Source organism: Bacillus rossius, chromosome 1 (assembly GCF_032445375.1).
Source record: "Bacillus rossius redtenbacheri isolate Brsri chromosome 1, Brsri_v3, whole genome shotgun sequence".
Classification (NCBI taxonomy): Eukaryota; Metazoa; Arthropoda; class Insecta; order Phasmatodea; family Bacillidae; genus Bacillus; species Bacillus rossius.
Window position 1 is genome coordinate 93,048,414 of NC_086330.1, and position 27,300 is coordinate 93,075,713.

The following is a 27,300-nucleotide window of genomic DNA, read 5'->3' on the forward strand; positions in this document are numbered from 1 at the left end:
ATCAAACCTTTGAACACAGAACTGCCAAAACGACAGCCAATCACATTATGCCAATAGAAAAATGCTGATAAAAAGTATCGGGTCTCAACAAAATAAAAACATAAAATGTATATACAGTAAAAGTCCGTTATAACGTAAATTTATAACTGCGCCAAAAGTTTATGTTATAGCGAATTTTCGTTATAGCCAAAATTTAAAAAAAATCTTATTTTTGTAGCATTTTTAAAATATATTATTTTCTCGCTTGTTTTTACTATGGAAATTCACAACAAAAGTAAAGGTATACATAAAACTTACTAAAATAACATTTTAAAGCTATATCAGCACTTTCCGACTGCGAAATATGAGACCGCGTGGCCGTGATAAGGCCATCACGCAAGGTCATGCCGGCCGCTTCCTGTCGCTTGACCGCAGCTGGTTTGCTGGAGACATGTGCGCTAAGCTGATGATATCGGATGCATATTTGCGGAGTTTTGAATACTTACTAACAATATGTAAACTCAAAGATGTAGTAAGATTTATTTTAAAATTTGTCACATTATTACTCACGTTTACACCTATGAAAAATGTCAAAAAAAAATTATTAAAAATCTCTAATTACGTTGGTCAACCATACAAATTATATAAAATAATTTTTTCGACAATTGGTCAGTAACACAAAAATAATCACTCGTACAGACCCTTGGAAAATAACACAAAATTAAAAATCACTTTTTAAAAAATGAATCAATTTTCGTTTGCCTTGATTTCACTAGACTTTCGGACAAAATAAACGACTGGACCTCTTGGAAGTTCATCAAATCTTTCGTCGAAGCATTTGTATGCTGATAAAAACGACTGATTTACGTAAACAAAAATGTGCGTAGTGCCATACACTGAAACTACATAGAGCTGTAGCAAACCGTATGTATTCGGTACTGAGTAACGGGTGCGCCATCTAGTAACGAGTAACGAAACCTTACACACGGCTGCATCCCGTTACTCGCATTTTTCGTATGTTTTACGCATGCGCGCTCATATTCGATGAATTTTCGTTACAAAGAACGATGGTTGTTTATTAAGTAAAGTCCAATATTTGATAAAGTATAATTTGGAAATTCGTCGTCCAAGTTTTTTAGTGTTTATTAAAGGTATTGTGTGTGTAGACAAAGTTTCAGATTGGAACAGAAAAGACGTAAGAATGAGATTTAATTGTTTCTTGGTTAACAAAAACTGTTAATTATCAAATATTTTAAATTGTTTATTTTCTATTTATTATTATTTACGCGATGTCATACCGTACGCGTACGCAAAACGACTCGATTCGTTGCTGCAACATAACATAGCATGTTATGCAGTATCAGAAGTAACGAGTAACGTAACGATACGATAGTAACGAGTACTAATTGTAATTGTTATAGTAACGAATACACATGGGTACGCTATTTTTCGTTACTTTTACACCTCTAAAACTACACCGTACGCAACGCTTACGATGCAAGTGTGAGACGAGTTATGCTCATTTACGGGCTACAGTCGGTGTGATTCTAAATAAGTAATGCTAGCAGCGGGGCCCCGTCGCAGTGGCTTGCTTTCGTCGCCGCGAGGCAAGCTATGCTCGCTGTGGGGCCCCACCTTGTGCTGTGTTGCCACATCATGCGTGTTGTTTCATTTGCCGGACGCGTGGAATTGTGCGAAGCTGTTTCTCATTTATTAAGGAAATTGTAGATGTTTTCTCATTGTTTTAGAGCAAAATTACAGGTGTGTAATCTATCGCTATAGCAAAAATGAGCCCACGCTGCATTCGTTATTTCCGAAATTTTTATCCTACGCAGCATATGAAAAACTGACGGTGCCGATGGCAATTATCGTCATAGCGGACTTTACGTTATAGACCGTATTCGCTACAACGGACCTTCACTGTATACTGTAAACATGCCATAGCACATTAAATAGCAAACAAAAAATGTCTGTAATGCAAAACAAATATTTATTGAGGTTGTTCAAAACATCAACAATGTCAACGAATGGCGATAAAACAGCAATTTAAATGCTGAAAATATAAATAAAGTTTCTGTCCTTTGTACAAATGTACAGTATTAAAGCAATAGCATATTATGCCTTACATATTGGAGGTGAGTCAATCTGTCCAAAATTTTTGTTCATAATGACCCCTATTCTATAATGAACCTATTCCTAGGAACTGTGAGGGGCCAGGGTCAAAAAATGGGGATTTAGTGTCAATTGTGAAATTTTAATTAACAGTTTAGTTATGAGAGTTCACATTTTGCTACAGCAAAAGAGGACTGTCAACATTCTATTGTATGCAAGGTTTCAGTACAAGAAGACATAAGCCAAGATTGGATAATGCAGGTACAGTTGGTGCTCTGAAATTTGGCACAGATCAAGCCACACCCATCAGATTTATTCCTTCTAAATTCAGTCTTTTGTTCAACATGAAAGCAACATGACATCAGATCTTTTTTTTTTGAACAGTAACACTCAACCATATTTTTCTCTTGCCAATGAGTAGCTTAATATAACTTGCTTTTTATATTATTGTACTGTATTAATTTTTCTTGGTATTCCCAACCAATTTTTTTTTACATTCAATAATCCTTCAGAATCGCTAATCCAGCATGGCCACGATCCAGAACATCCTGGATTAAAGAGCCTTTACCGTGCAATTAACTAGTGAGACTGTGACAGTGCGGATGCACTCACTTGAGACACTGGGTGAGCAGCTTGGTGATGGAGCCTCGCACCACGCTGCCCTGCTGCATGGCGAGGGCGGAGGGGTGCGACCACAGCCGGTTGGCCAGCAGGTCGGCCATCAGCAGCTGGCTGTCCAGATGTAGGGCAGAGAAGCGTAGTGCTCCGGGGATCGTGCTGTCTATCAACGCCAACCGAGCCAGGTCACGCCGAGAAGATTCCATCAGCTCTCGCCGCACGTGCTCGTTGGGCGCGCCCTCTATGCGCGCCAGGATGCCGTCCAGGAACTGGGCAGTGTTCATCTGCTGCGGCCGCAATTCTGTTGGGGTTGATGAGCCAGGCACCTGTGGAACCATGGAAGAAAACTCTCAGGACACTGCAGTGATCTCCGGAGAGCCCTCAGAACTTCTTCAGTGCCTAGGGTTCAAACACATATAAAATAATTATTGCTTTAATGAGCCACAGCCCAACATTAAACACAGTATATTGCTACCTAAATAAATTCACCAATTACTCACTTAGCACGACTAATGCATTCCTAAAAGTTTGAGTTATCCGAAATTGCGTATTCTGAAGTATTGGTCTCCATAAATTAATAGCAAGGGTAATTTACTTATATATCACACAATTTATCTTTATAAGCCTATCATCAATACTTTGTATGACAAATATGACATTGCGTAATGGGAAATAGTTATCGTCAGTCGGCTAGTTGAATTGCCCACCCGGGCCTAACCTTCAATTCACGTCACGTACCTTTCCGCGAATTTTCTAAAACATCCTTTACTGGCATTGAAGAAAACAATATTACTGTCTGGATATTTAAATTTTCATTTTTCATAAACTAAAGTGCTTATTCATGTAGACCAGCTTGGTTCACATCAATCCTGTCAAGCCAGTAATTTTTTTTCATTTTTCCATTGTACCATTCATTTAACAACCTTTTCCATGTGAATCATCTGTTCATTTCTGTTCTGGCATCTAATGTCAAATACATTCCCGCTAGTACAACCAACAGCTTGAGACTTATATAAACGTTTGATATAGTTCTTATTTCATAAGATTGTGGCACCACGTCACACTGCCCTGGCAATAATTTTAAAAAATTGGCTCAGAAAAATGTACCAACACTTCCCCAGCCACTCACAGTCCAGATCTGGCTCCCTGTGTTTTTTTCCCAAGTTGAATTTGCAATTCAAGGGGATCATTTAGAGAAAAATCAAAAACATTCAACAAGCTAAATTGAGCACTCTCCACAAATAACTCATTACTTTTGGAATGCACCTCATATATATGATATATGTAGTCTCTTGGATATGTACCTGTGTTATAGCAACTGATTGCATGCACCTGTAGAATGAACAAATATTTATATTCTGATCAGCTTTAATGACAGTTGATTTGCTTAAAACTAAGGTGCGACCAACATATGTGTGGTCTTCATGACATTCTTGATGCTGTAATACTTCTAGTTTTGTCTCAAATACTTAAACACAATGTGTTAGGCTTGGAAGACATGATTCCAGTATGATTCCAAATACAGGTGCTTGCGCACTAACAGTTACCGGCAGACGAATGGACAGAGTTGCTTGTGTTTGTGCGAGTTCCCTGACACTGGCTAGACTGAGATCAGCACGGCCCGGTCTGTGGCTGGGCGACAACGGCACGGAACTGCGGCATACGTACGGAAGTAAAAACATTTGGTCCTTTACACTCCATAGCCGCAACTGAATTTGCCATAGCTGATGTTTGTACAACAGCCTATAGAGTAGTCAGACCTGCACGCTCATCTCTTCCCCCCTTGTATGGCTAACTGTATGCCATGGTACATCTGTTGAAACATATTGAAACAGACTTCGTGGCATCATGCCCAACTTTTTTTTTGCCTGTGGCAATTTCATGCTAACTGAAATCGTGCAATCTGAAGACGTGCTAAGTGAGGGATTGGTGTATGTAACTATATATATCAAAGATATTGGAAGAGTTCAAATAGAATATATGCTAGCGAAATATGAACCTAAACAAACGGGACAGCCACTAGGGTATGACCGGGAAATAGTCTCTTTCTAAAGTAGTGATCTTATAATATTCACTCAATGCTTTCTTTTGGGGAAAAAATGTCTTTCAATATGGTGCAACCATCTCCCCTACCTTAAGTCTAGCATTATGCATAAAAGGTATTAATTACATTCTGATAGCAACATCTTTCCTTATAACAAGGGATGGGCTGGGTTGACTGTTTAACCCATGGGAGACTATGTGACGAGACACACACGCACGCACACATATACATACACACCTTGAGATGTGGCACGAGGTGCGGCATGGTGTCGCGCAGGTAGCTGTAGTGCTTGTGGGTGTGCTGCTCAAACAGCTGGATCATGGTGGGGCACTTCTCTGCAGCATTGAACACCAGCACCAGGATGCTGACGTCTGCTCAGCACCGAGTCAAGGACAATGCCGTACACACAGGTGTAAAACCACAGCCACACCACTATAATACTTATACGAGGTGCGTTGCAAAAGTGATGAGAGTGATTTTCAAAAATAAATATACTTAAAAAAATTACAATTCAATGTTACATCATTCAAAGTATGAACCTTGAGAAGCTATACATCAAATCCAGTGATTTTCCACTCTTCATAGCAATGGTCAAAGTCATTTTCTGTAAGTCTGCCACAAGTGCTCATCACAGCTTGTTGAATGTTTTTGATTGTTCAGTATGGTGACTTGATGTACAAACTCTTTGTGAACCACACCTATTGCATTAAAAATAAAATCAACATCGTTTTAAAACGTGATTTAATTATGCGCTTCATCACAACATCACACCAAGCAACATTGCCCTGTCCATACAAAAAAATTTGGCTCACAAAAATGTAACAACACTTCCCCAGCCTCCCTACAGTCCAGATCTGGCTCCCTGAAATTTTTTTTTCCCCAAGCTGAATGTGCAATTCAAGGGGATCATTTACAGACAATCGAAAACATTCAACAAGCTATGTATGACGAGTGCTCTCTACAGACTTACAGAATATGTCTTCGCCCATTGCTATGAGAGTGGAAAAATAGCTGGAACCGCTGTATAGTTTCTCAAGGATTAAACTTTGAAGCATATTTCATTAAGTATAATTATTATTATTAAATATTAATTTTTTTAAAAAAGCTCACATTACTTTTGGAATGCACCTCGTATATATGTAGTGTCTTGGGTATGTAACCGTGTTGCAGCAAACTGGTTGCATGCATCTGTAGAACGAACAACTATCTCAATTCTGATTAGATTTAATGACAGTTACAACGAGCATGAATGCACCTTTTGCACACCCTAGGAAAATAACCAAAAACTAGGCCTGTGCGAATATCAATTTTTTTAGTTTGAATCGAATTTGAATATCAAATTATTCGCAAATACGAATATTGAAAATGAATAGCAAAAACGTAAAACAGAATCACACTAAAAAAATTTTTTTTCGTCATATAATAACTTATGGAAAATTAGACTAATAATACTAAAGAGAAAGGTTGGTTAAGTTAAGTCAGCTACAATTATTAAAAGGAAAGTGTTATTAAAATATTTCCATAATAAAATAATTAAGGTTTTTTTTATATAAAAAAATTATGCAGCTAATATAATTTAACCTAACCAACCGACCTTTCATTTCAGTTCCTATTTGCCTTATTTTTTACAAACTGCTACAAGTAAGCTGCTATTCTATCATATGGTGTTAGATCGATCGCAACTATCGACTTATAAGTTGAAATTATGACCATTACTTCTTAAAATCCCATCTCCTCAATGGAGCGTACATGGTTTGTGGTGTTGTAGTCCAAGGTTGTTGACATTTGTTAATTTTTTTCTTACTTCTGGTGCATGTGATGAAATGAATACAAATAATAATGAGTTTTTACATTTTAAATGAAAAAAGGTGCAGTTTTTTGAACTGTTTAGGCTATTTTTCCATTACTGTTTAGCAGGACAGTACTGGAGAAAAAAAAAAACCTTGAATACTTATTGCATGTTTAAAAAAGTTGTTTATTGTTCATGTTTTTGATTATGAAGACCCATTAAAACATCAAAAAAAGGGTACTTATATTGCAGAAATGACTTAACCTCAACAGTGAACTTTGATATAAGAAAAATTCATGAGGTGTGCTATGTCTAATATTCATTAGGAAACATATATTCATTATTTTGAAGAGTTAGTATTCGAGCTCAATCGAATATGAATAGTTTATTATTTGTATTCGAATATTCGTACAGGCCTATCAAAAACATTAACTTGTGTTCATACAAACATTTTATAATACTTGTGAGAAGTTTTCATTACCAAAAAAATTTGTAATGGTCTAATGGATAAAAAAAATGTGACAGGTGTGCCGGAAATTGGGAATTTCGACACCCTTTTAAATTTTTACTATAATTTTAAATTAATTTTGGAAATTTTATTTTTCTAATTCTATTTGGTTACAAGGGGGCGATTTACTTTTGTTAGGCCGGTGTACGCCTCGTGTTTAAACTTTGTGCCAGTAGTCTGAAGCACCTTTCCCAGAGACGTATCTGATATTACGCAGATATAATACTTGGTCGGCAACCAGCTTAAAATTTCTCTCGCCTGCAGTCACATCCCGAGTTTGTAATATTATTTCTCTTCATGACCAAAACTGCATAGAGCAGCTTCTGGGCTGCAAGCTGCTACTTCTCAGAGACCTGCTGAGAGTAGTAAGTCTTGTCACGAACGGGTATCCCATGGACGGTTGTTCCCAGCTTCGTTGTGCCTTTTGTTTCCCCCACCCTTCCCCCTTAGTTCTGAGAAATCCAGGAGCAGTGACCTGACATGAACTTAGCCCAGACGATGGCCTATTTCAAGGACCTTCTCCCTGGTCCTAAAGAGACCTACGCGACACCTAGCGGCAGAAAAAAGCAACTTCACCCATGGTGGCCAGCGAGCTGAGACTACGCTCGTGACACCTGGCTGCGAGTCAGTTCACCGCCTCCGTTAGTACCCCTTTACGCCGCCAGAGCGCAGCGCCGCTACGCCTGATGGCCCTATGCTTCTTCCTCGCGACCTGTAGTAGTCGATTGTTTGTTGCTTCCTGTACCTGCCGGTAGAGACCGCAGCAGTCACTCTTTGGCGCGAACTACTGAAGTCGTGCGTACAACCACTCGGGCACCTTCGGAAATTTTCGGCCTAGAACCGAACCTTCCCCCCTCCTTTGACCCCGGGCCTCACCGCCCGATTTAATTAGGAGCTTTGTCCGCCATTGCGGCACTCAGTCCTCTGACCTCGGCTACTGACCACGTCTTCTCGACGTCCTCTGCACTAGGAGGCTTTTCGCGGGAATTGCGAATTCGTGTGCACAAGAGATGTAGTCAGTTGCTCTAAGGGATGTGATCCCATTTGTTCAGTAGTCGGTCAGTAGTAGTAATTAGTTCAAGTCATGTCTCTAATTTTAAAGTTTTAGTTTTTTTTTTTTTTATAAACTTTTGGTTTCGTTCGCGCATCCGCGACTTCTCGGTCCGCGGCATCCTGATGTCGGCGCGAGACACCTAGTGAGCTCCGAACTCTACACCCTGTTTGGTGAGTAACCCTGCCTTTTCCCCCACATTCCCGTTTGTTGGCCTTTTGCGCCGACGGTGTATGACTGTCTGGAAGCAGGTCTAATTCGTTTTGAATTTGACTTGGGTTTCAGACATGGTCGAAGTGCTGGAGAGACAAATTGCTCCCAGCTCGTGGTCCTGCACCTCCACTGCGGGTCATGTTAGAAGAGATGTTTCCGCTACCCGACGTTATCTTTTGAAGACCCGGGTGGTAATGTAAAATAAACACCCCCCCCCTCCCTTTCTAGCTACGAACTACGTTAATCGAATGAATAGCCTACCAGCGAACAGTGCTTTCCTCAAGAACATGTAGAATGAATAAAACTAATTATCGATGTAATCATTGGACGAATCAAATTTTGGTGTGATACTTATAAATTTTGTTTATGTAATTGTTTGTTGTTAAAGTTGAGTATGTGTTGTTATAATAATATCGGGCCGGCCCATTCTCAAAAAACTTAAATATATTGTTAATATCATTAAATGGGAAACTTACAAATGCCAAATCAAATGGAAAACAGAATTCATTATTTACATTTTTAAATAAAACAGGGAACCTATAGACCAAGCTACTTGTGTAGTGTTAATTTATTTATGATATACCTTCTTCCCTTAAACGATCCACCAGCTCCCAAGTTGCTTGTGTCAGGGAGTTCCAAATTTTCTTGTTCTCCACCTCGTGCCATCTCTGGTCAATAACTTTATTTTTCTTATTATTCTTACCCAGCAAGTTTCCAAGGCTCTTTTTAATTAATTTAAAATAATTTAATTTTGAGGCACGAGGGGCGTAACAATTGGTAGCAGAGCGTGGTTTGGTCTATAGGCATACCCAAATCGAGTAGGCATACCTAAAAGAAATAAAGAAATAATATAAAAAAAATTTTATTAACTTTTGTGATAGCAATTTCTATTTTTAATATTGTAAACTGATCGCTGGTACAGCCTGTAATTATATTGAGCTTAAAATTTTAAAATTTATATTGAGTTTTAAAGTCCATACGGACTTAGTTAGCGCGCAGCGCGAGACGTCGCACAGCGGCCCACAGCTGTCCCTCCCGCGGCGCGTCCTGAGACGTTACATGCACAAGGTCACAGACATCTCTCCCCCCTTACTCCTCGCCCGACGGCCTGAGCGCCGCGCCGCGTCTTGTGACAGCGGTAAGCTTATCATACGTACGTGCCTCCCCGCTTGTGCGGACTCTCCCCCCCCCCCCTCCTCCACAAGTCCCAGAGGTTGCTTACCTCTGTGGGACACAGATAGGCGTACCAACTTATACGTCGGCTGGTCGTAATAATAATAAACAGAGCACGTTGTGTGTTCGACCAGTATTTTGTTTACTAATGAGGCCTTCCCAAAAAAAAAAAAAATTACTATAATGTCCTATCGGACTGTCGTGTTTGTTTGTATTTTTGTCTCTCTGCGCTTGTGCGCGCGCCGCCATATTATCTCGTCACCTCATGACAGGGCCGCCAACCGCGCGTCACCCCCTCTCCTCTCCAGAGTGCTCCAGCCACGTGCCAAGTATTTTGTAAACAAACCACCCATGCTTTATATGTCCTAATAATATTATTTTCATGTCACCAAAACAGGCACTATACATAATCTATACTGCTTTCAATCTAGCAGCGAAGTATTTTCTTAATCTAGGGGAACTTAAAATATAACATAATAATTTTATATATAATTTATAATAATACTAACTATACAAATAATATTTTAATATGATAATATAATTTTTGTTTTGTTTTAGCTAATGTTAAGAAACTGCCATTGTTTACGATTTCTAAGTATCTTAAAATCAACGATTAATTTTTTTTAGTAATACATAAAATAAATCTCAAAAAGGGTCCATTCATTATGTAAGTAATATAAAATAAGAATATACCTTTAAGTAATATACACAACTACTCTAATCCAATTGCATCGTTCACAAGCAACGTGAATATACTTCGACATACCATTTGATTGTGTTACCATACACATCCATGTGCCTAGCTTTTATTTAAATGATTTTCGTGATCACCCAACGAGAGGTGCAGTCACTACCTTCAACTAAAGGTTTATTAGATTATATTTGTCAGTGTGTCGGTCGAATTTTCCCCACACGTTTTTTTTTACGCTAGCACTGCGATGATGATTTTTTGTTAAGATAGAGTACTTCTTATTTACGTCGACGTATAGGTGAACAACTAAGAGATAAAGTTTAAGCTATCAAAGTAAGTGAGTGATCAATGTTGTAATTACAGGGCCAAGAGCACAATTTTTCCTCAAAATAGTTGATTTAGTGACCACAAATGAAAAAAAAGTGACTTATTTAGTGACTTTAACTCGTACTCACAGACATTTATATTACAACACAAAAACAAAATTAGTACATACAATGTTATTTCAAAGTATGTACCAATTATGAATATACTGGCCCTAAATTTTAAAAATAATTACAAATAGCAAAATAAAACCAAATTTACTTTGGCATAAAATAAGATGTACCCAAATATTGAACATTTGAAACATTTACAACAAATAAGTGATGTACAGGGCTGTATTAAGTTCATGGAGAAATACAATTTTGTTAAGTTTTACACTTTCACTTTGTTTACACAGTAAAATATTTACATTAGGGCTGCGAAAGTTCATCACTTAAGGGTCCTTTGGGCGTATGGTCTCCGCGAGAAGAGCTCTCCATGCCACGTGTTCGAGCAGTCCGGGAGGCGTGGTGTAGGGTCGAGGGCGGGGTCTACCCTAGTGACGCACCTAAAGAATGTGGCAGTGGTGGGGGTGCGAGCCGCCCGGCTTGTCCCTTCCCCTCCGTCATTGTCCGCTAGGCACCCCGAGAGCGAGGGGCTGGCGGACTGTCGCGGCGGCAGGTACAGCGCCTCTCGCTCGCTATCCCAGTAACGACCGTATGATAATTTGGTTTTTTTTAAAAAACGCTCGTGGAAACCAATGGATCAACGTGGTGGTCAGATTTATTGTCTCTAAACTGGTCCAGTCCCAATGAGGTATATTTATTGATAGATTAGCAAAAAATTAACAACTTTTGAATCGTTTCTCCATTACCACGTTCACTTTCGGGAGTTCTGTAAATTTTTCTTCTTTTCACATCTCTAATTATTGTTAAATTTCGAAAATTCTAAAAGTTAGGTAAGGGAACTTGCGTTTATTTAGGCAATATAATGCAACCAAAAAAAAAGCGATAGTCTCCAGATTATTGAGATATATAAGATTGTTTTAAAACACATGTCACCCCTTTTTCTCTCCTTAATTTTACCTTCCATGTTTTAATTTTTTCCTAAAATTTCGTATTAAGTAGTTAACAAAAATAAATACAACACTAATATTTCAGACAACATATATTTTTACATGATACAACAAACCAAAATTCTACTTTTCTAAAGACCTATTAGAATTGGAAAATTTTAAACCAATAAACTAATTCCATTAAGTTACATTTATAAAAAATGTGTGCTGATAGCTACAACAGCAGCAGTTCTAGAGTGAGTACAAACACAGGATTTTTTAAATGAAATATTGTATTTACATAGGTTTTTACTGTCAATTTATAAACAATGAGATAATTGTCATTATAAAGTATTCCTTACAAAAGAATTTTATGTAATAATTGTACTGGTTTTGCTAAGCCCATGCGCTTTTTAAAAACCTTTACGTTATGAAACGATTATAGGGTCACAGAAATTTGGCGGATTTCACGTAACACTATTCAGCTTAATGAAAGCCTATTCACCAAAAAAAAAAATAGTACTTTCAACAGACATTTGTACAAAATATAACAAATATATAATTTTGCACCAATGTAGGTGGCAGCTGTATCTTCACCGATGTATGCGTATTTCTACCCTCACGTGATCGAGTGTATTATAATCCACACCTGTATGTGTAAAGAACTCTCTTTTGTTATTAAATTGCATCCAACAAAGTAAGTGTAAATTTACCCATTACTTAAACATAATTTTTAATAGCTTCGGTGATGGCCCCTCGCAGTTTCAAAATCTTACTTCGTACATTTTTTCTGAGTGTTGGTTTAGCAATTTTTGCCTGCTAGCACAGTACTTTCAATTTATTGCAGTAATTCCTCAGGTGGTGATTACGGCAATCAAATTTTTCTACTGTTATCTTTGCATAGGGTCTAGCTTCCAGAATTTTTGTGTAGCAACTGCTGTCTCCATCGGCTATAAGCTTACCAAATATAACACCATATACAGTTTCACTTTGTTTAAATCCCTCTACGATAATACTTGCTTCCATACTTGCTGAGCTGCCAGTCCAGTTTTTGTAGCTGGTGTGGGCAGGAATCTCTCCATCAAGACTTCGACTACAGACAAAGCAAAACTTGTTTCTAACTCCCATAAACAGAACCTTTTTTTTGTAGAATACCCCACTATTGCTGTAACACCATAAAGAGCATTGTATTGACATCTATATTAACGTTTTGACCAGCAACCATTTGCTACAACAGTTAAAATAGGAGTACCATCTGCACTCACATCTCTCTCTACTGCTAAAGCTGCTTCTTCTCTTATTGCCTTCTCCATTTCTTGTAGAGCAGCTTTCTCCCATGCATTACATATTTTGTTGCGAACCTTGGTATAAGTTTTGGATGACATGACAGGAATACCTATAGATGAGCAAAACTCTTCGATATGCGAATGACCTCCGCCTATACTCATCATCCCAGCAACGGCTCTTGAATTTACATCTAAATGTGTCTTGTCTTTAACTGGATCCTCTGTACGTAAGTGAATTTTTGATTACACATATTACAATACATTACAAAAGTAGGAGACTAATCATTGGGGATTTCTTTATAAACATTCATATTGCGCAAAGAACATCCACAGTGTGGATTGTGATTTGAGATTTCAGTGATTCTTTTAAGGAAGTATTCTATTTCTACCATTCTAACTCCATGAAGAGGAATTGTTACTGTATCTGTTCCTGATGTAAAAGAGCATTCATTTTCTATTACAAGAGGTTCTTCATCACATTTGTAAAAAATGTATTTTGCATTGTCTATTTCAAGCATCTCAATAAGAATATGTTTTTCATTATTTTCCCAAAGTCATTATTAATTTTGAGAAATTCGACCTCAGGTATCTCGTTCTGTAGATTGCAACACGATTATAGCATCTTAAAGTAAAATAAAGTCCTGAATAAGATAACATCATTACCATTATGTTTATTCTGCATTTAGTATTACATAAAATATTGGGAGAAACCTTTATCAATGAATACTAATATTTGTGAAGACTGCAAAATTCTGAATATACCATCAGAATGGAAGAAAATTTATTACACCATTACGAAGAACAAAACTTGGAGATTGATCTTCACAAAGAAAAAATATTTACCATGCAAGCTATAGTGCGACAACAAGGAAAAGAACCTGCCAGCAGACAGTCACATGATGAGCGCGTCAGGAAGTGGAGGGAGTTAGTAATGGAGCCGCTGTCTGGCTGATGACACCTTCGCGCTCGGCTGTCTCGCAGTCCGTATTACACGAACCAATCTACGTAATGGCTTCTACTTCGGGATTTAAATCACGTATTAAATCTAGCACGCCAGTGCGGGGAAAAGCTCGTGAGATTGTTTACAATGTTGCAACACATCTCAGTAAACAAAAACAGTTGTATAAATTGACGTACAATGTCGCTGAAACAACAAGTGCTGCAACAGGTGTCTCAGTATCAACAGATAGACGAATTCTAGCAGAAGGTAAGGCGAAATTAACGAGCAAAACCAATTTAGCTTTTTCGACACCGATGCGTAAGAAAACAGAGCATAGGAAAATAATCGAAGTAGACGATTTTACATGTGGTGCCGTGCGGAGAAAAATTCAAGAGTTTTATACAGTAAGGACATTAAATAAGTTGACTAAGGCTTTGCAAGAAGACAGTGTTTTGAACTGTAGCAGGGAATACTTGCGAAAGTTGTTGAATAGGTTAGTGTTTCGCTGGAAAAGTGTCAATCGAAGAGAAAGATTTTGATTGAAAAGCCAGAAATAACTGCTTGGAGAGGGCGCTATCTTGAACAAATGCGTGAGTTACGTGAGGCTGGCAGAACCGTAGTTTATGTTGACGAAACTTATGTTCATGCTACACACAGCGTAAGTTCTTGTTGGCAGTCAGATACGGAAATAGGCGTCACAGAATCCATTGGGAAAGGTCCAAGATTAATTATTGTTCATGCGGGTGGAGAAGAAGGCTTTGTTCCGAATGATTTACTTATTTTTAAGTCAAAACAAAAATCTGGAGACTACCACGATGATATGAATTTTGACAATTTTTCAATGTGGGTGTAAAGTAAATTACCTCCAAATTTACCTGAAAAATGTGTTGTAGTTCTGGACAACGCCAGTTATCATAATGCACAGCTAAACAAAAAACCTACAGCATCATCCTTAAAACAATACATACAAAACTGGCTAGCAAAAAACAATATTCCATTCTCTTTAACAATGACCAAAGAGAGTCTTCTGCTTTTAGTAAAAAGTGCGCCAGTAAAGAAACAATTTAAAATAGATGCGTTAATCACGGAGTGTGGCCATGATGTCATTCGCCTGCCTCCATACCATGCTGATTTGAATCCGACTGATCTGGTATGGGCAGACATCAAAAACAAAATTCGGGAAGGAATCTCTTCATCGCTAGATGATAAAAGAAAATTGTGTGAGGAATTGTTCAGTATCTATTCTGTGGACAAATGGAAAGAGTGTTGCAAGCATGTGAAAAATATTGGACTGACTATGTTAGCAGTGACAGGAGAATTGGCATTGAAATTGATAAAATAATAATAAATGTCGGATGTTCAAGAGACACGGACACTGCAAGCGATACAGACAGTGAGGAAAGCAGTCTTTGTGATTCGGAATAGGTGAGTATGTTAATTGTGGGCTATCTTTTTTTTCTTTTTTACGAAGTGGTTATTTTCTATGCCTGTTTCAATGTTTTGAAGCAGTACTTACATTTAAAATGGATTCTAAACCACTTCGGTATAATCTTTGCGCAAATATAATTTTTAACTTCCTACATAATAAATTAGACTCTGTGAATCTAAGTTTTTTTAGCCATGCATTTGAATGAGCCTTTACATATATATTAAAAGTTTTAAATGTTTGTGATTTAAACGACGAGTCGATACATGAATCTTCAATCAAAACACCATCATGAAATTAAACATCAAAATGGGAAAAACAATAACAATAATGCTATGCCATGAGGGACATAGACTTTGATCTGGAAAACTAATTTAAAAATTGTGAGGCGCAATTTAGTTGCCACTGTGGTCAAATGATGAAATGAAATGCATAAGTACGCCGTTGGTGTTCGTGTAAGACAGGCTCAGGCGTGACGGGTTGGTTTGCCACCCCTCCTTTTCCACCGTGGTAGGGGAAGTCTGTGGATGCGCAGAGGAAAATCTGTGAACGCTCTTTTGTTCGTTGTCGCATTATACACATCATATTTCGCTGTTCGAAGGACACATTGTGCTTCTATTTATTTAAGTATCTACTAAAATAGTTTTTATTGTATTATCGTATAATTCTATCAGTAAAATACATATGATCTGAATATAGAACTCAACAGGTGTTTGTCTCGTCTCACACAAAATTACTTCAGATAATATCCAGAAATCTATCTCTGATATATAATCGCTTTGCGAAAAAAATTCTAACCATACCTTTGAAAGCAAATACCATGTCATATAATAATACTGTTACGAAAATATTGCATGAAGTTAAGTTCTTGTCCATTACCGACCCGACCCAAAATTATGAGGCACCTCAGTTTTCCACATTGTTTATAGCCAAAGTTAGTTTAGGGACTTCTTTTTTCCTCAAATAATAGAAAGAGAATAATTTTACTTATATTACAATTCTGAGTGCTCTTACTGCCGATAAGACCTAAATTAGCATCTTCAGAAATATTAGGGACAAATAGCCTATGTATCGTTAATTTAGGAGCCAGATCCTTCTACCTTTTGAATGGTGGTTTTCAAAAAAAAATTTGTACGGCACGATATGTGGTTCAATTTTCACAAAGAACTTCACAAAACAAATTTGAAATTCACCTGCTGATGCCTTGTATTTATTTGAGGAGGTGGAGCTGGAATTATCTGTATATGCTATTATTCTCTTTATAAACATATACATTATGAAATACTTAGAAAGAAACTCCCTACAGCCAATGGTTAACACCTTCTTCTATTCATATTCAGCCTTACACTGAACCTAGAAAACTGAACTGAACGCCGAAACTATAAATCTTTAATGTTTTATGTTTTATAAAATGGAATTTCAAGTAGGCCTAATTTGTATCTAATTTATTTTGAGCAATTATTTAATATTAAAGACATGGGACATCATGGGTTCATTGACCTTAGATGAGTAACCATTCTGAAAATAACAAGAGCTGAGTGTTGTATTTTGAATTATAGTTTGTAACCATGTTGGTAACAATTTGTAATACAAACAGCAACGTCCAAGGTTACTAAATGTTACATTTGACGCAAACAATAAATTAGCGCAAACACTGAATGGGCCTTATTCTTAGGTTTTTAATACGATAGGTATAAAAGGTTTTCATTTTTGCACATACATACGTTTCACAAACAATTTCAACTGTTCATGGAGGTAAAATTACATTATGGTATAAAACAGTCTCAAACTCTCCAGTAGGTCATTCCAAGATGACTAGGCCGTACAATTGAAGGAATTATTTGTCAATTTTCGTAGATAATTGAAAACTTAACATTTTAGTTAGGGGCTAAGTGCCAAAAAGGAACATTCGAGAAAACAGAAGAAATAAATATAGTTTAAAAAACTAAAGAAACATGCTTTTAAAGATTATCAAACTAAAAAGTTAAAAATAATTTTAAAATTTAATTTATGACAATAGTATATAAGCAATACTAGTATAAATGAGAAAAAAGCTTGAGGCGCTTTGTGCCATATTTTTTGTATATTAAGCGCCCCATGCTTTTTTCTCATTTATACTAGTATTGCTTATATACTATTGTCATAAATTAAATTTTAAAATTATTTTTAACTTTTTAGTTTTATAATCTTTAAAAGCATGTTTCTTTAGTTTTTTAAACTATATTTATTTTTAACTTTTTAGTTTGATATTCTTTAAAAGCGTGTTTTTTTTAGTTTTTTAAACTATATTTATGTATAATTATCATAAGGAAATGAGTTACCGACACTACCTATTACCATCTGAGATAACTATTTGGAGTTGCAACGTCACAAAGAAATGGTAAAGTCTCTCCAAATCATTTACAGTTAGATGTATGGATATAATCTTAGAATTTACCGGGGAAAAAATACATTTTTTTTTCGGCGTGGCCGGGAGTAGAACCCACGATCGCTGAATCAGAAAGCTGACGTGACAGAAGTCGCGCGCCTTAGACCGCTCGGCTAACGAACATAATGAAATTGGTGGGACATTTTACAGTGATGAGTCACTCACTCTTAGTCGAAAGAGTTACAGACGGACAGACAAACAAACATACAGGTGAAGCTAATATAAAGCATGTAAAAAACAGTATGCTTTTGAAAAATAGTAAATAGTAATAAAAATGAAAAACACTTACATTAAACTTATGTAAACAAAAGTAAGATTCCGAAAAAAAATATATTGAAAGCTAAATTCATTGAATTTTAAGGCGATTAAAACAAATGATGTTTTAATTTCCACCAAAAATAGTAAGAGTGTGAACATTAAAGACATTCTCTTTAACAAAGTAATACAAGATATAACAAAATATGTATACCAACAAAACGAAAATATAATTTAATTGAAGAATTTGCTATGTCCACTTTAACTGTTGTAGGCCTATTATATTAGAGCATCATCAATGCATAGAGCATTTTAGATCTGTAATATGTTTAACCAAATAATGCTTAACCTATAACATAGCTGTTATGCCAACCAAAAAAAAATTTTACTGAAGAATTAATTTACGCCACATATTAATATTCTTTTACGTTATATGCATTGTGTTCACACCAAACATCAGTACATTTAGTGTTAATTAGACATACCTCTTTCCTTGTGTTTTCTGAGGTTTCTGCAAACAGTGTCACATGAAAATCTATTTTGTTTGGCAACACAATCGTTTCTTCAGCACAGCGTTCTAAGTTCACAGATGAACTTCCACCGTCTTCCACAAAAGAAGAAATGGAAAAAATAGGTAGTTCATGTGGTGGCACAGGCTGTAGAACAGTGTATGTTACGACCTGTGACGACCTAAATATAAAAAAAGTACATTATTTTTTAAATACTTATGTAGTAGGAAGTAGCTAGTAAAATGAGGTGATATTTTAATCTGCAGCCTCTATAAACCCAACGCTATTTTTGGGGGGAAGGGGTGTTAAAGGAAAATAAGAAAAATGGGGAAAAATTAGAAAAGGTTTGATGGCAATGGCCATTTAAAAGGAAATAAGCAAATTTTTAGCGAAAATCCACATTTCAAGGTGAATACCAAACTTTGAATGTTCTGTCATCAGCCTAAGTCCAAAACCTGTTAACGTATACAGCTCGAGATATCTGGCTTTCAAGAAATGTTTCAAAGAGTTCTTTATCTTTTCTTTTTCTTTTTTCCCCGTCAGATTCATGAAAAAAAACTAACGCCACGCTTTATATCTGAGTTATTTCAAGTAGTACACTGGGCAATAAGTTAGTGTTACACATATTTCTGACTTCCAAACTGCCTCAGCGTTAAAATAGGATAACATTAAAATACTTCATTTCAGTGAACGAGATATATGGTCACAGTCGACCTAAAACTAGTATTGCCACATAAATGTATACTATAGCTGACCAGTATTAAACGCAAATTTATAAAGTCTAATAATTAATAGTCTTAAAATTGCATAGGTAGGTAATGTTTACAGTATATTACTAACATAAAAGATACGCATTTGTTCCCAAAAAATGGCGGATGCTATGTAAAGCTTCTCAAACAAAATATATAAATATGATTTCTTTTTGGTTGAGCTTTGAAAGGCATCAAGTTACAAACATTAAATATGAAGATTAATGTGAGACCAAATTTTGTGAAATTTATACGGCTTTATTTTTATGAAATGCTTCAACTTATATATCATCCTGATGCCTGTGAAACATACGAATTACATATTGCCAAATTAATATAATACCATTGGCTACAATGTAGTTTCCCGATTTAATTCACATATTTTATATATATATATATATTCACTTCAAGAAATAAGACGTCTTTCCTGTAAATTTAGTACCACCCTTTATATATATTTCTCTTTGGAGTCGTCGCCGACCTATTCATCTGGCAGCGGTAGTGTCATGACACGGAGATACGTGCCCGAGGCCGTAATCACTCGACCGAGAATAGAACCCGTGTCCTACCGAATGCGCGTCCAACATGTTACCATTTCGCTTCCCCCCACTCGGTTTTTAGGAGAGGGCTGTAACCCCTCTCCCTGGTTCCCACGTCATTGAGTAGGCCTACAAAGAAATGAAGTAGGATTTTTGCTTGAGTAGTCACGGTTCACTATGGTTGGGATCGGTGGGATCGGCGCTGTCAACCAGTTCGCAGCTAGTATCAGGAACTTGAGGTACCTCGAAGTTGCTTTCCGTTGTTTCCAGTAAACTTTGCTGTTTCCTGAATAAAATAAAGGAAGTAGTGATAAAAATATTGAAATTAAATGCCAATAAAATACATTTCTCTAGCGATTCAGCAAATAAAAAATGGCATCATCAGTTTCAACTATGGTAATTTTACATTTCTGTGAAAAAATGGCAACGTTAAAATTTTCACATTATATAAAAATGGCTCAGTATCATTCAAGCCTAGTCTTCACATGTTGTTAATCAGCATTCAAGTAATATCTTTACGTAAAATATAAAACTACTGACAGCCATTGAAATCTAAAAAAATAATATTATTATATATTCTCAATTGCTAAGTTTTCCTAATTTATAAGAATTAACCAATTACAAATATAAAATACTTATTTTGCTCGGGACTCCAAAAACTGAGTTCCTTTCCTTTTCTTGCGACATGCAAAAAGGTGCAGTCTTTTCTTATTCCCTTTTCTGTAGTCTGCATTCATAACGAAATTTCTTCAGTTATGCGTATTCTCCTGACGAAGATTCTTGAATAGTAACGCAATCCACAGAAGCGCGGGAAGAAGGCTGTGCAGTCGAGGAGACAGCTAGACCCCGCTGCCTCTCCTTCCACCCCAGCTCCCCACCCCTCGACCGCTAGCTCACCCCCACGCGCCCCCAAGGTCATGCCTTCTTCCCGCTAACTCTCGCTGCCACGGCTTGCCGCCGCGCGCGACTCTTTCCAGGGCTTCAATTCATATAGAAGAAACGCTTTTCCTCAAAAGTTTCGGTGACGACTATAGGTTTTATATACATCAAAATGTTCGTAATCGCAATGCGCATGTTTGTATGACATTAATTTCCTCTAAACATTTCACAGCAAAAACTTATTTTTGTTTAATTAAACACTGAATAACTCGGTTGAAAAAAATTAAAATGCAAAATCACTTTCTAATGAACACAGGTAATAGTATAAGTTCTTCAAATATATCTTTAGAATATTTTTCGAACCTCAGGTTTCGTCATAAAATGTTTTCTCCCGAAGGCCTGAAAAATCGATGGCGGACTTGATCCAAAGGACCTTTAAATTAAATATTTGTAAGGAGCTTGTTTGTTTTCTTGTAGAGTTCATTTTGTAAACTAGACACTCTCTTTGAAAGCAGTTGTTCTTCATTTTTGACTAACTGTGCTCCTTCGTACATCGCCTGTGCCAGGCTTACTTCCTGAACATCAACAGGAGTCTTAGACAAAGCTTTTTTTTAGCCTATTATTGGCCTCTTCGTGCATTTTTTCCCAAGTATCTTTTTTCAGTTTATGAAATTTGTTGGCTTCATCCAGTTTTTTCTTCAATTCTTCAACATTTAGCTTCATTCTTTTCACTTATTTTCTGGATTCTTCTTCTGCTTCTCTTTTCTTCCTCTCATCTTCAACCTTAATCCTCTCAGAGTCTTCTTTTCTTTTCTTCTCCTCAAGGTAAAGCTTGTAGCTCTTATGGGCATTAACAGCAGAATTAATAAGTTGCTTGGTGATGGGAACATTCACAGGATTATTTCCATACACTCTAAGACCATCAATGGTGTTTAACCTGGCATTGAGAGTTCTTTCACTCATTGATGCTCGATCTTCAGTCAGAATTTTTGAAGAAAGGGAAAAACCCCTTTCAACATCAGCACTGCCATTAGAAATGCTTAGACTCATTTACACAACTTTCTGCACAGTAGGATACTTTTCAGCACCGACAGCATTCTTCAACTGAAAGATACTTCTCCAAAAATGGTCGATTCTCTGCCCTGGACTGAAGTTTGTCATTTCTCTTTCACTTTTCAACAATCTCCATTCGTCTAAAAGGAGGTCAACATTAATCTCCCCTGGTAAAACTCTTGCTATTTCTGCTATGGACTGCAAACTCTTTCGCTTTAAAACCTGCTCAGGCTGGAAACAGCTGAAGTGTTTCAACATTTTGTGGAACTTACCAACCAAATAATTTCCAGCTGTTGCATTGTGTTTCTGTACACTGAATTTAAACTCCAATCTGTCTCTTTCATTTACGCTACTAAGTGCTTCCTCCACAGTGTGTCCACACTGAATGTCAGTGGCATTTTGGAGATTTTCTTTATCAAACACATTGTTTGAAATATCTTTCCCACTAGCAAGTTCTCCCTTGCACACACGACCCATCAACTTGCTTACCAGTGTGTCCAATTCAGTTTGCAGTGCATGTATTAAGGAATCTTCTTTTTGGAAAATTGTGCAGAAGGTGCTAAAGATTTCTGAGCTAGATATAACAAACAGAATTTCAGCTTTCATTGTGCTTTTCTTTAAAAAGCTACAAATTTTCTTGCATTGTGCTGAATTAAATGTTGCATTTGTTTTTTACAAGGGAAGAAACTTGGTAAAGTAGTCTAGCTAAGCTGGCCACTGTTCAAGGAGATGACTTGCTGCTTCTCTGAGTGTAACCCATCTGGTTTGAGAGTGTTTAATGATTGAATGCTCTGGAACCTTAACTTTTTTCTGAGACTTCACATAATCTTCTTTTCGTGATGGCCAACCATGAAAGAAATAATACACAGATATTACCAACTCAGAAACATCTGTTCCAAAAACTTCTAATCCTTTCAAGAATGCATTATGAACATGATGAAGATTGCACGTTCCTACATTAAGGAGACTTTTTCCTCTTGCTGCAATAACTTCTTCATTTAGCAATGTGAAAACCTTCTGATTCACTTTAGGACCATCACTGCCAACAGTCACAACATTCTTAAGACTCAATGATCCTTTATTAAGCACTGAAAGAATTGATGTGGCTAAAACATCAGCAGAAGCCTTTCCTATAAAAATTGTCTCTAGATGATGAATTACTACTTCATTACGAATGTCAGACCAATATCTAATATTTATCTGCAGTTCCTTCTTACCTTTGCTGTTGGTAGTTTCATCATATTGAATAGAAAAATAAGTTTTCTTTGCCTCTTGTAGCATGCCATCTTTGAAGTATGGGCCAAGTGCTTCGGTAACTAAACATGAGAATTTTTTCGGGGAAAGTGAGAAACCTTGTGGCACTAATGCTGGAAACATAGCAAAGAATACCTCACCAATATCTTGACATGATTGGGCAAACAAATTTTTAGCCACTACTGTCATCGCCCAAATTATTTCTGCTTTAGTGGCAGCTTCTATGGGGTTACAAAATCGTAGAATGTTATTTTGACAAACTGTGGAACACTCCAATGAAGAGACTTGTGCTGGCTCCACTTGTGATGAATTACATTCGTTTAGTGGTGCATGACTGCTAGATGATGGCAAACCTAAGGGTGTTAAAGCTTGTGATGAGTCCCCGGTGTTTTCCTCTGACTTACCGTCTTTAACTCCAGTAGTAACACATAGTTGTTCACAAACAGAACTATTTTTCCTATCAAAAACAAGACGACATTGTGAGGCATTTAGTTTTAATTTTACGTTGTTAATATGCTTCTTTCCTGTGTAGTGTTGTGTGACAGACTGAAACCCTTTGCCAACATTAACAGAAACACAGCATACAATACAATAAAGTTCATCATCTTTAATCCCCTTTTGTGCCCATTTGGAATTCTTGTGACCTATAGTATCAGTTTTTTCCAACCACTCTGCTCGAAAATGACACTTCCCCATTTTCAATCCATTTGTACCAAAACTATCACCATGTAAAATTAATTAAAACCAAAAAAACTAAAACAAACACCATAGCGATTTTGCCATTAAATATTTTAGTAAGTTTTGTTAATGTGGTCGTTGCAAACGGAAAATTTACAATAAACAATAGTGAAAATGCAAAAATGCCACAAACTGCTAGAAAAGTTACCGAAACACGTACCTCAATTCTGTTTCACACCGAACATAACCACGACATTGTAACGAAGTTACAGCACATTATGCACTAATATGTTATGTCACCGTGATCCCGCACGTTTTCATCTAAATGTAGTTCCTAACAAGTGGTTTTGCGCTCGCCTATAAACACGAACACTTTCGTAGTACACGAATTTGATCGCAAAAATACGCTTCACTATCGTTTATTGTGTTGTTATTTACAACCGAAAACCCGAAAGCCGAAGCCGAGACAAGTGACATATGCTATCGATTATAGAAGCGATACAATCACAATACGATAATCGAATCGCTGTTACACTGGCGACTGGCAGCGCCGCTGCACAGCAAAGTGACGCTGGCATGCAGAACGGTAATATGGTTGGCGTTTTTAATGCACAGTGCATACCGATTATTACGGCATTTCTGGTAGTACCAAAAACTACGTTTACATGTTGTAAAACGGAGCGAGAAAAGGTAGTCGATGTAAAAGTGAAGAAAATAGTGATTTTTAATAAAAAAACGGACCTTAGTGACTTTGCAAAAAAAAGTAACTTTTAGTAACTTTTAGTGACTCGCTCCGAGCCCTGTAATTACGATTTTTATTGTAAACCATCTATTTCTTAATTTTTTTTAACATTAAGTATATTTTTTTATTGTCAGGTGATGTACAGCTACGTACAGAAAACTGAGCACAGCAGCTCGTACATCTATGTTTACAAAAGTTTTTTTTTTAAGTTAACCTTTTTTTATGGCACTCTCTCCAAAGTTAGTACTTTATTTTGCATCATTATGAGGATATGATTCTGCATTGTTTTGCAATTGTGACTTCCAAGGTGGCATCAAGGTTTTATTTTTGTGTGTTTCCTAAAAGTCGAGCAAGGTCAAGCTAGCCACTGAGCAGCGCTAAAGTAAGGGCCCTCTGCGCCAACGAGCCACGACCTGGTCCTCTAGGTGAAACATCCTATGACCACCGAGTGTCACTGGGTTAGATCCCCAGCACTCACCCTTTGGACGACCTATGTTCAAACCCCCTCTCAGGCAGTGTGAACTTTCATGCCCGCAATGGAAGATCCGACGGCGAAAATTAAAATTAATTATAAGTTAGTTATATTTTTTTTAGGACTATAATATCAGGTGTTACAATTTTATATACATATTTTTTTATTAATTAAATTTGAGTGCACATGAAAACTTTTAAAGTTCAAATTTTTTTTATATTATCCATCATTCATCCTAAATTCGTTGCTTTCGGGTTTCGAACCCGAACTAGCTCAGGGGTGGAATTCCCTCTTAGGTGTCTGTGCTCCAGTCTGTTGGTCTGATCAATCTTCAGTCTGAGCATGGAGCCTATGTAAGTTAATAAATGTAGGTAACTGGGACTGAGGTTCTGTTTCGCCTTCGGGCAAGCAGCAAATTCGACCGTCTTCTCCATCGCCTGACTGTGCAGGGCTGAGTCCCAATGCCTTCGGCTTCTTATGGAAAGACTATTTGTACAGGGGTAGTCATTCCCATTTAGTTTGTAAGTTACAGAGCTATCACGCTCATATACAGGGCTACCATACCCATTTACAGGGGTTACAATCCCCATTCGTCACTGAGCGCTCAAGGACGCTTATCCCTTGTTTCGGCCTCAGTGCTTTTAGGCCTCCCTCACAGCGCCCATTTTGTGTTCCTACACGATATCCAATATCTGATATCAACGGGATGAATTCATTTCATTAATATAGCAATTACATAAATAGATGTAAGAATACAGGTACAGTAAAATTAACCTTTGAATTAAATCTTTTTTATTTATTATATGATTTTAAGGATGTATTTTAAAATAATTAAAACTGAGTTTTAAATGGACCCATTTAATATTAAAAGTTGTTTTAGACCTATAAGGTATTACAGTCAACGGTCACGCAATTAATTCTGCGTTTATTGTAAGTAGTTTAACTAAGTCGATTCTGGTACAGGATAAGTATGCCAGATTTCAATCATTTTATTTTCAGTGTTGGTTGCTTACCCTGGCTCTGCCTTTCAGTAGGGGAGTATGTGCCGGAAATTGGGAATTTCGACACCCTTTTAAATTTTTACTATAATTTTAAATTAATTTTGGAAATTTTATTTTTCTAATTCTATTTGGTTACAAGGGGGCGATTTACTTTTGTTAGGCCGGTGTACGCCTCGTGTTTAAACTTTGTGCCAGTAGTCTGAAGCACCTTTCCCAGAGACGTATCTGATATTACGCAGATATAATACTTGGTCGGCAACCAGCTTAAAATTTCTCTCGCCTGCAGTCACATCCCGAGTTTGTAATATTATTTCTCTTCATGACCAAAACTGCATAGAGCAGCTTCTGGGCTGCAAGCTGCTACTTCTCAGAGACCTGCTGAGAGTAGTAAGTCTTGTCACGAACGGGTATCCCATGGACGGTTGTTCCCAGCTTCGTTGTGCCTTTTGTTTCCCCCACCCTTCCCCCTTAGTTCTGAGAAATCCAGGAGCAGTGACCTGACATGAACTTAGCCCAGACGATGGCCTATTTCAAGGACCTTCTCCCTGGTCCTAAAGAGACCTACGCGACACCTAGCGGCAGAAAAAAGCAACTTCACCCATGGTGGCCAGCGAGCTGAGACTACGCTCGTGACACCTGGCTGCGAGTCAGTTCACCGCCTCCGTTAGTACCCCTTTACGCCGCCAGAGCGCAGCGCCGCTACGCCTGATGGCCCTATGCTTCTTCCTCGCGACCTGTAGTAGTCGATTGTTTGTTGCTTCCTGTACCTGCCGGTAGAGACCGCAGCAGTCACTCTTTGGCGCGAACTACTGAAGTCGTGCGTACAACCACTCGGGCACCTTCGGAAATTTTCGGCCTAGAACCGAACCTTCCCCCCTCCTTTGACCCCGGGCCTCACCGCCCGATTTAATTAGGAGCTTTGTCCGCCATTGCGGCACTCAGTCCTCTGACCTCGGCTACTGACCACGTCTTCTCGACGTCCTCTGCGCTAGGAGGCTTTTCGCGAGAATTGCGAATTCGCGTGCAGAAGAGATGTAGTCAGTTGCTCTAAGGGATGTGATCCCATTTGTTCAGTAGTCGGTCAGTAGTAGTAATTAGTTCAAGTCATGTCTCTAATTTTAAAGTTTTAGTTTTTTTTTTTCTTCTAAACTTTTGGTTTCGTTCGCGCATCCGCGACTTCTCGGTCCGCGGCATCCTGATGTCGGCGCGAGTCACCTAGTGAGCTCCGAACTCACACCCTGTTTGGTGAGTAACCCGGCCTTTTCCCCCACATTCCCGTTTGTTGGCCTTTTGCGCCGACGGTGTATGACTGTCTGGAAGCAGGTCTAATTCGTTTTGAATTTGACTTGGGTTTCAGACAGGGTCGAAGTGCTGGAGAGACAAATTGCTCCTAGTTCGTGGTCCTGCACCTCCACTGCGGGTCATGTTAGAAGAGATGTTTCCGCTACCCGACGTTATCTTTTGAAGACCCGGGTGGTAATGTAAAATAGACACCCCCCCCCCCCTCCCTTTCTAGCTACGAACTACGTTAATCAAATGAATAGCCTACCAGCG

General features: G+C 37.6%; 1 protein-coding gene across 16 annotated transcripts in view; it reads right to left on the reverse strand.

The window, feature by feature from the left end:
* The window catches only part of LOC134540092 (integrator complex subunit 4), a 141,280-nt gene that overhangs the window by 54,062 nt on the left and 59,918 nt on the right, over positions 1-27,300 (reverse strand). For all 16 annotated transcript variants that reach the window (XM_063382609.1, XM_063382619.1, XM_063382600.1 and 13 more), the window contains exons 12-13: positions 4,991-5,124; positions 2,704-3,035 (exon numbers count right to left, since the gene is read on the reverse strand). In XM_063382609.1, coding sequence (XP_063238679.1) covers positions 2,704-3,035; positions 4,991-5,124 — 466 coding nt within the window. The remainder of the gene's footprint in view (positions 1-2,703; positions 3,036-4,990; positions 5,125-27,300) is intronic.